The sequence below is a fragment of the Xenopus laevis genome, chromosome 8L (assembly GCF_017654675.1).
Source record: "Xenopus laevis strain J_2021 chromosome 8L, Xenopus_laevis_v10.1, whole genome shotgun sequence".
In the NCBI taxonomy this organism is placed as follows: domain Eukaryota; kingdom Metazoa; phylum Chordata; class Amphibia; order Anura; family Pipidae; genus Xenopus; species Xenopus laevis.
The window spans coordinates 132,604,121-132,613,731 of NC_054385.1; the positions used below are offsets into that span (position 1 = coordinate 132,604,121).

At 44.6% G+C, this 9,611-nt stretch overlaps 1 protein-coding gene across 2 annotated transcripts; it reads left to right on the forward strand.

Annotated features, from left to right (window-relative positions):
- Nucleotides 1-4,071: 4,071 nt before the first annotated feature.
- klhdc9.L (kelch domain containing 9 L homeolog) lies at nt 4,072-9,164 on the forward strand. 2 transcript variants are annotated; one of them, XM_018231545.2, is made up of 5 exons: nt 4,072-4,292; nt 5,479-5,997; nt 7,121-7,289; nt 7,709-7,907; nt 8,863-9,164. In XM_018231545.2, exons 2-5 carry the CDS (start codon nt 5,489-5,491, stop codon nt 9,024-9,026), a joined length of 1,041 nt encoding a protein of 346 aa, XP_018087034.1. In that variant the 5' UTR covers nt 4,072-4,292; nt 5,479-5,488; the 3' UTR covers nt 9,027-9,164. The 2 variants fall into 2 exon arrangements, with proteins under 2 accessions (XP_018087034.1, XP_018087033.1); XM_018231544.2 differs by lacking the exon at nt 4,072-4,292 and having other exon boundaries at nt 5,314-5,997.
- The last annotated feature ends 447 nt before the right edge of the window (nt 9,165-9,611 follow it).

A 9,611-nucleotide genomic window follows, 5' to 3' on the forward strand; every position in this document is an offset into this window, starting at 1 on the left:
GATCCTGGGGTATATATCGGTATATACAGGTACTGATCCTGGGGTATATATAGGTATATACATGTACTGTTCCTGGGGTATATATAGGTATATACACGTACTGTTCCTGGGGTATATATAGGTGTATAAATGTACTTTTCCTGGGGTATATATAGATATATACATGTACTGTTCCTGGGGTGTATATCGGTATATACAGGTACTGATCCTGGGGTATATATAGGTATATACACGTACTGTTCCTGGGGTATATATAGGTATATACATGTACTGTTCCTGGGGTGTATATCGGTATATACAGGTACTGATCCTGGGGTATATATAGGTATATACATGTACTGTTCCTGGGGTATATATAGGTATATAAATGTACTTTTCCTGGGGTATATATAGATATATACATGTACTGTTCCTGGGGTGTATATCGGTATATACAGGTACTGATCCTGGGGTATATATAGGTATATACACGTACTGATCCTGGGGTATATATATATATATATCTATGTACTGTTCCTGGGGGTATATACATGTCAGTGTTTATGGGGTATATATATATATATATATATATATATATATATATATATATATGTAGTGGGCAGTGTGTGTATTGTGCAGTAATATTCCTTGAGGAAAGACAGGAGAATAGTTGTATCACTTTTAGGGCAGAGACACACGTGGAGATTCAGGGAGATTAGTTGCCCAGTGACTGAATCTCCATGAATCTCCACGTGTGTCTCTGCCCTTAGGCTATTCTGATCTCAGTGATAGCGGCTGCTGCAAGTATAGTCCCCAACCATAGATTGTATTCATGGGGAGCCCAGGTTTACAGGCAGGGGCCCCAGGTACTGACTACACTGTGTGCACTGTTCCCCTCCCCCCAAAGACAAACATTAGGATTAGCCTAGGCCCACCTCTGCTGGAATAAACAGCCCTGACTCCACTACTACAATCAGATGATGTCATTGTTTTGAGCAGACAGAATTTTCAGGTGAATGAGCCGATGAGGTCAGACAGGGAGGGGTCACGGCCGATGGATTTAACCCTTACCCCTCCAGGCACTTGTTTAGGCTGCAAATTGAGGACACAGAGTTGCAAACAGCAGTTCAGCATCTGATTGGTCTGTTACAATAGTGAGTCTTCTTCCCAGCAGTGATATCATGGTGCAAATATAGAGACTGATGGAATCATGAGACAAGATCACATGGGAATTGGGGGAGAAATTTAGGATTTGTCAATAGACAAGATCCCCCCTGGGGTTTTACATGAGCTCTTTTGCCCCCCCCCCCCTGTACATTGGGGGAGGGGGTATCAATAATGACAAGATGGTGTAATAGTCATCTGAATTAACTGCTTATTAGCCAGTTATGAGGGTCGCGGTTAGGCTGATGTGTATTCTCTGGTTTACTACAAACCCCAGAATTCCCTGATAGCCAAAATGAAGGAGTATAAGAGCCTTTGAGTGACAGAGCCACCGTCTCATCCCATTCATTCATTCAGTTGCAGTTGGTGATTATTCAGTCCGTAGTCCTGTCTGTGCAATCCAAGGCCATGAGCAGCAATCGAGCAGCGCCACCCAGTGGCGACAGGAGTTACTGCAGCTTTGCGCTGGGATTTTCTTATTAAACCAGTAAAAACATATCAAATGGAGGAATTGGTTCACAAGAGCTTACACTCTAATGTGTATTTAAAGTTTTCACCCAGGTTATTGAACAAATGCTCACAGATATTGGGGTGCACCCAGGAAGGTAAGTTAGATGGAATTTGCAATAGTTAAAGGGGTGGTTCACCTTTAAGTTAACTTTTAGTATGTTATAAGATTGAAAATTCTAAGCAACTTTTCAACTGGTCTTCATTATTTATTTTGAATAGTTTTTGCGTTATTTGCCTTCTTCCTCTGATTTTTTCCAGCTTTCAAATGAGGGGTCACTGACCCCATCTAAAAACAAATATTCTGTAAGGCTACAAATGTATTTATTATTGCTCCTCTTTCTATTCAGGGTAATTGGGACCCTAGCAACCAGATGGCTTAAATTTACAAACTGGAGAGCTGCTGAATAAAAAGCTAAATAACTCAAAAAAGTCAAACAATGAAAAAATGAAAACCAATTACAAATTGTCTCAGAATATCCCTCTCTACATCGTACTAACAGTTAATTTAAAGGTGAACAACCCCTTTAAAGGGACCCAACAACCCCTCTTCTGCTGTAGGGAGCAGGCCAAGAGATTGGTCCAAGGCTGGTTCATATAAATAAATGGCATTTTCCCCAACTTGTTCTGACTTTTTATTGAATCGCTGCTCCTTTTTGCCTTATTTGACACCAGAGATGAGGAGAGGAGCTGCATTAGTGCCTATGAGTCATTGTGGAATGTGCAGAACATGATGTAAGGTGATACTCACTACTGATACGCAGCGCACAGATTGATTAGCATTGAGACTTACAGGGATGGCTCAGTTTGCAGAATTGTCCTATCTCATGGTGGGGGAATTTATGGATATTCTGCAAGTTTCATGTAACTGGGGTCACTGGGGACAACTGGGTTTCAGCATCTCCTCCTGCACCAATCACTTTTAGCCATTGCCAATACCCAATCAAAAAGGTTCAACCACAGACAGAGACAGGTTCAGCAGTCTCAACATCAACCACTAATAGCAAATCAAACAGGTTTAACCTCTGCCAATAGAAACCCAATGAAACAGGTTCAACGTCTCACAAGCAGTGTCAGACTGGCCCAATGGGATACCAGGAAAACTCCCGGGGGCCCAGGTGTCAGTGGCCCCTCATACTGATAAACATTTGGCCTATTTCATGGCCATTCCCTATTTCTATGAGAACAAAGAGGCTAAATAGATGGAATAATTGATTATAGTATGTAAAGAAAAGAGACTAAGAGAATAGAGGTTGAGTGAGGAGAGGAAGAATATTAGTACTGACAGTGGGCCCCTGGTCTAAGGCTTTTTAGTGGGTCCCTGGTCTGAGGTTTTTGGTAGGACCCCATGTCTGTTTTTGGGTGGGCCCCTGGTCTAAGGTTTTTGGTAGGACCCCTGGTCTAAGGTTTTTAGTAGGACCCTGGTCTAAGGTTTTTGGGTAGGCCCCTGGTCTGGTTTTGGGTGGGCCCCTGGTCAAGGATTTTGGGTGGGCCCCTTGCCTAAGGTTTTTGGTAGGACCCCAGGTCTGTTTTTGGGTGGACCCCTGGTCTAAGGTTTTTGGTAGGACCCCTGGTCTAAGGTTTTTGGGTGGGCCCCTGGTCTAAGGTTTTTGGTAGGAACCCTGGTCTAAGGTTTTTAGTAGGACCCCTGGTCGAAGGTTTTTGGGTGGGCCCCTGGTCAAGGTTTTTGGGTGGGCTACTGGTCTAAAGCTTTTTGGTAGGGCTCCTGGTGTCCCAGTCTGACAATAAACTGCAGATCAAACAGGTTCGACCTCTGGCAATGGACTCCAAATCAGTAAAGTAGTAGTCCTAGCATTGTCCCACTACCTTTTCTCTAAAGTACTCAGACTGAGCAGGTTGATATGTTCTTGCCCCACTTGCCCTGGGTGTTAAAGACACAGCCCACCTTGATAACATGGACATTTCCCATGATCCCCCTGCAGTTTACTAGGGTGGTGCTATGTATGTTACTTTAAGCAGCTCTGAAACCAGTGCCCACAGTCTGGGCTGCCATATACACAAGGATATGTTTGCTAGCCATAGATATTATCTCATCAGCCTTGGGCTAGCAAAGCATGCTGGGAGCCGTAGTACAATAAGATCTGCAGGGCTAGCTTTTATTTCAGTACCTTGTATCTGCTTTAACACTCTCTCTCTGGAGGCCTTCATCAGAACTCCAGCTGTGACATGCTGAACTACAACTCCCTGCATATCTCTGAGCTAAAGACAATTACAGGACTATTACTATCTGCTCTTCCACCTCAACCCCGTGGGAGTTGTAGGTACAGCTCAGCCTTCTCAAGGGTTAATCCTGGTGCAGAGGGCTGATTTAACCCTTTCAGCTAGGAACTGACAGGGGATGCTGGGAGTTGGAGTTAAGCAATGCTGGAAGGCTGTAACTGCTGATACATTCCTCTGCTTTGTATTCACCCCCCGTCTGACAGAGAAGGCACAGGATTGGTTACTCGCAGTGTAGGGGAGGAGCCTGGGCTCTAGGAGGCGCACACTCAGCATATTTACAGCACAAAGCTTTCTGGCTGCCTCTGCAGTTTACAGGGGTTGCCATGGCAAAGTGTGTGTGGCTGTTCCAAGGCACTCCCTGCTCCCATGGTAACAGAGTGGAGCAGAAAATCTCTTATCAGGTAAGTGCGTCTTCTCTGTCGTGTCACATTGTCCCCCAGTCCCTGATTGGATCCTGGCGCAGTGTTACTAAAGGGACTGGGGTCACTTCATGGAATGGGGCTACAGCTGAATATCTCACTGCTGGGTCTCCCGAGAGGCAAAAGAGGCTCATGTCTCATTCCTAAAATTTCTGCAGGAGGTTAAAGGGATTTTGCAATTGTGCCCAGTCACCTCTATTTATGTGACTGTGCAGGAGACAGCGAGAATCTCAGCTGCCATAAAGCAGGACAGGACTGCTGCTTACAATGGGGATCAGATAGGATCTGTGCAGCCACTGGGACAGAATGTTCTGTTATACAGATAGCTAGAATCTCAGCTGCCATAAAGCAGGACAGGACTGCTGCTTACAATGGGGATCAGATAGGATCTGTGCAGCCACTGGGACAGAATGCTCTGTTATACAGATAGCTAGAATCTCAGCTGCCATAAAGCAGGACAGGACTGCTGCTTACAATGGGGATCAGATAGGATCTGTGCAGCCACTGGGACAGAATGTTCTGTTATACAGATAGCTAGAATCTCAGCTGCCATAAAGCAGGACAGGACTGCTGCTTACAATGGGGATCAGATAGGATCTGTGCAGCCACTGGGACAGAATGTTCTGTTATACAGATAGCTAGAATCTCAGCTGCCATAAAGCAGGACAGGACTGCTGCTTACAATGGGGATCAGATAGGATCTGTGCAGCCACTGGGACAGAATGTTCTGTTATACAGATAGCTAGAATCTCAGCTGCCATAAAGCAGGACAGGACTGCTGCTTACAATGGGGATCAGATAGGATCTGTGCAGCCACTGGGACAGAATGTTCTGTTATACAGATAGCTAGAATCTCAGCTGCCATAAAGCAGGACAGGACTGCTGCTTACAATGGGGATCAGATAGGATCTGTGCAGCCACTGGGACAGAATGTTCTGTTATACAGATAGCTAGAATCTAAGCTGCCATAAAGCAGGACAGGACTGCTGCTTACAATGGGATCAGATAGGATCTGTGCAGCCACTGGGACAGAATGTTCTATTATAGAGATAGCTAGAATCTCAGCTGCCATAAAGCAGGACAGGGAAGGCAAATACGCCAGTTTAGGAGACATGGGAGCTGACAGTAAGTTTATATTAAGTGTCCGGTGCTTTCTCTCTTGACACAGTGAATAAGACATGGCGTCCCCTTGTTGTCAGTGGAAATGGAATCCAGTGGCACAAAATGAATTGTTTGCCCGCGCGTTTCACACCTGCTCAGCTGTAAGGGACAAGCTGTATATATTTGGGGGAGTAAGATCTGGGGAGCCCAAGGATACCCCTCTTGGGGACATGGTGATGTTTGACCCTGAGCAGGAGTCGGTGGAGTCGGTATCAGAAGAGAGTGGATTTAGGAGGAGTCATCATGACTGTGTTCTGCTGGGGGACCGGTGTCTGTGTGTGGCCGGGGGCTGGGACGGATCCCGCAGGGTCTCTTCAGTTTTCAGCTACGACACGGTGGCAGGAGAGTGGGCGATGTGGGCAGAAGGACCAACAAATAACCCACCGGTGGGACTCAGCAGCCATACTTGTACCAGGATCACTGACTATGAGCTCCGTGTGATTGGCCGGGAGGGAGGGTTACGCACCCAGAGAAGATACTCCAGTGTCTACACCCTGAGGGTCAACACCAACACCAAAACTTATTGGCAAGTACCTGTGTTACTCTATTCATTATACATAGGAAATATATCTCATATCATATTATATAGGAAATAAATACCCCTTTGTACAATCTAAGGACAACAAGATTCATATATAAATTCCCTGATCCATATAACTCAGCCTGCAGCCTTGTGCCTTTATATGGTCACAGAACAACCCCTCAGTGACTTCTAATATCCTTATCATTTACAGTAGGGGGTACATTATCCCTTATAATACATGAGTGATACTCAGAGTTCCTTGTATAACTCAGCCTGCAGCCTTGTGCCTTTATATGGTCACAGAACAACCCCCTCAGTGACTTCTAATATCCTTATCATTTACAGCAGGGGGTACATTATCCCTTATAATACATGAGTGATACTCAGAGTTCCCTGTATAACTCAGCCTGCAGCCTTGTGCCTTTATATGGTCACAGAACAACCCCTCAGTGACTTCTAATATCCTTATCATTTACAGTAGGGGGTACATTATCCCTTATAATACATGAGTGATACTCAGAGTTCCCTGTATAACTCAGCCTGCAGCCTTGTGCCTTTATATGGTCACAGAACAACCCCTCAGTGACTTCTAATATCCTTATCATTTACAGTAGGGGTACATTATCCCTTATAATACATGAGTGATACTCAGAGTTCCCTGTATAACTCAGCCTACAGCCTTGTGCCTTTATATGGTCACAGAACAACCCCTCAGTGACTTCTAATATCCTTATTATTTACAGTAGGGGGTACATTATCCCTTATAATACATGAGTGATACTCAGAGTTCCCTGTATAACTCAGCCTGCAGCCGTGTGTCTTTATATGGTCACAGAACAACCCCTCAGTGACTTCTAATATCCTTATCATTTACAGTAGGGGGTACATTATCCCTTATAATACATGAGTGATACTCAGAGTTCCCTGTATAACTCAGCCTGCAGCCTTGTGTCTTTATATGGTCACAGAACAACCCCTCAGTGACTTCTAATATCCTTATCATTTACAGTAGGGGGTACATTATCCCTTATAATATTAAATATACATTTCTAAAGGATTTATTACATCTTTATCACAGTTGAACCTCATTAGCTGCCAGTCGTTAAGTGATTAATCTGTTTCGCAGGTACAAGGAGGAGGCATCACGGACGGCGTCTCGTTCAGGACATTCGGCCGTATTGCTGCCGAGTGAAACAAAACAAGGGAAAAAAGCCGGATACTCACTGTATGTCTTTGGAGGTCGGGAATCCTCAAACATTGATACTGCAGGAGAGTGGAGCAAGGAGAAGATACAGGTAGGGACACAAGACGTTCCAATATAAATAGTGTATTGAGATAGGAATGATTTAATCCCACCCCTATTCCTCAGGCCACTAGATTTTTGTTTTAAAGGTAGCGCCAACCTGTGGACACCTGGGCATATTGTAACCCCGCCCACCCCAGTGAATTTGTAATGCCTTGTCCTCTAATTCTACTTCAAGCATACATTGGCTGCAGCCTATAGGTGGTGGCGCTGTTCTACTGCTCTCTATTGAATGCCTTAGCCCCTAGCAAGGTGACAGTTGGTACTGCAGGTGACTGAACCAATAATGTAAACCTTCTTTTCAAGACAAGCCCAACATAATGTAATGTTTTGCTATGAATATGTATAGAGACCAGGGTGGAGGGGATGCTGGACCATGGAGAGGACTAGCTAACGCAAATTAATTTCTAGGTGAGTGCAGTTCCCTGTCCCCGACTCACGGAACAACTCTCCCGACTCGTCTCAACAGAGGGAGCCGCCAGATGGGCCCCCAAAAGCCTCCGGCACCAGTCCTGTGCTGTGGTTGGGCCTTTTGTGGTGGTGTACGGGGGGGAGACGCTGACCAAGAGCAGAGACGCAGTCTGCAACGACCTCTATATCTACGACACACGTGAGTGATACCGGTCCAGTACTGGTAAATTGTGTTTTAAGCTTTAAAGGGGTGGTTCACCTTTAAATTAACTTTTAGTATGTTATAGAATAATTAATTCCAACCAACTTTTCAATTGGTCTTCATTATTTATTTTTTAAAAGTATTTGCTTTCCTCTGACTCTTTCCAGCTTTGAAATGGGGGTCACTGACCCCGTCTAGAAAACAAGCACTCTGTTAGGCTACAAATGTAGTGTTATTGCTACTTTTTATTACTCACCTTCCTATTCAGGCCTCTCCTATTCATATTCCAGTCTCTTATTCAAATCAGTGCATGGTTGCTAGGGTAATTTGGATCCTAGCAACCAGATGGCTGAAATTACAAACTGGAGAGCTGCTGAACAAAAAGCTAAATAAGTAAAAAACCACAAATAAAAACCAATTGCAAATTGGATGGTTCACCTTTAAGTCAACTTTTAGTATGTTATAGAATGGTTATTTCTAAGCAACTTTTCAATTGGTCTTTATTATTATTATTTTTAATTATTTGCTTTCCTCTGACTCTTTCCAGCTTTCAAATGGGGGTCACTGACCCCATCTAAAAAACAAATGCTCTGTAAGGCTACCAATGTATGTTTATTGCTACTTTTTATTATTTGTTGAATAAAAAGCTAAATTACTCAAAAAAACACAAATATAAAAAATGAAAACCAATTGCAAATGATCTCAGAATATCACTCTAAATACATCACACTAAAAGTTAATTTAAAGGTGAACAGCCCCTTTGTGCCTTTGCAGTACAAACTTGGAGGAAATCCATTTGCTTTACCCAATTAGTGCCCTCCCTTTCTAAAATCCATACCAAGTGGAGTTGAGACTGTATATTTTGGGCTGCTCTCTTCCCATGGCTACGATGGGACCAAGACCCAGCAAAACCAAAAAACCATAAAATCACATGACTTCCTTTTCCTTCCAGGAACTTCCCCTTCCTGCTGGTTCCACTTCCCGGGCTCAGAGCGCCAGCGCAAGCGAGTGGGTCACCGAATATGTCTGCTCAACGACCGGCTCTACCTAGTGGGGGGCTTTGGGGCGGACGGAAAAACTCCCTGCTCTGAAATCTGCATCTTGGACATTCTGTAATTGTATCTGGACTGGGCAGCCTTGGGTTGTACCACAGAGACTTATGGGCTGTTAAAGGGGAGCACAGGGAGGAGTCTCATGCTTTGGGTTCATGTTCTGTACCTTCCGGAATTGAATTAAAGGGATATAAAAACCAAACCATTCTGTCACGTTTATTAGAAGTACAATATCTAGGGATGCACCGAATCTAGGGTTGCCACCTTTTATAAAAAAATTTACCGGCTGCTGGGGGGCGGGGCCTCAAATGGGCGGGCTTGACTTCAAAAGGGGCGGGACGTGACGTCAAAAGGGCGGGGCCACACAACGGAGACCCGCGGACGCTAGAAGAGGCAAAAGAAAAGGTAAGTTGCAGGGGATTGGGGGCAGGCCGAGGGCTCCTTTTGATTGTATTACAAATTAACCGGCAGCTACATTGCCGGTAAATTTGAAATACCGGCCCCGGCCTTAGCAGGTATTTAACCGGCTAGGCCGGTAAAATATCGGCCGGGTGGCAACCCTAACCGAATCCACTATTTTGGATTCGGCCGAAGCCCCTAAGCCATCGCGAAAGATTCGGCCGAATACTGAACCGAATCTGCATATGCA

Coding starts and splice junctions, on each gene's coding strand:
- klhdc9.L (XM_018231545.2), top strand. CDS start 5,489: ATGGCGTCCCCTTGTTGTCAGTGGAAATGGAATCCAGTGGCACAAAAT. Junction 5,998..7,120: donor ACCAACACCAAAACTTATTG/GCAAGTACCTGT, acceptor TCTGTTTCGCAG/GTACAAGGAGGAGGCATCAC. Junction 7,290..7,708: donor GGAGCAAGGAGAAGATACAG/GTAGGGACACAA, acceptor ATTAATTTCTAG/GTGAGTGCAGTTCCCTGTCC.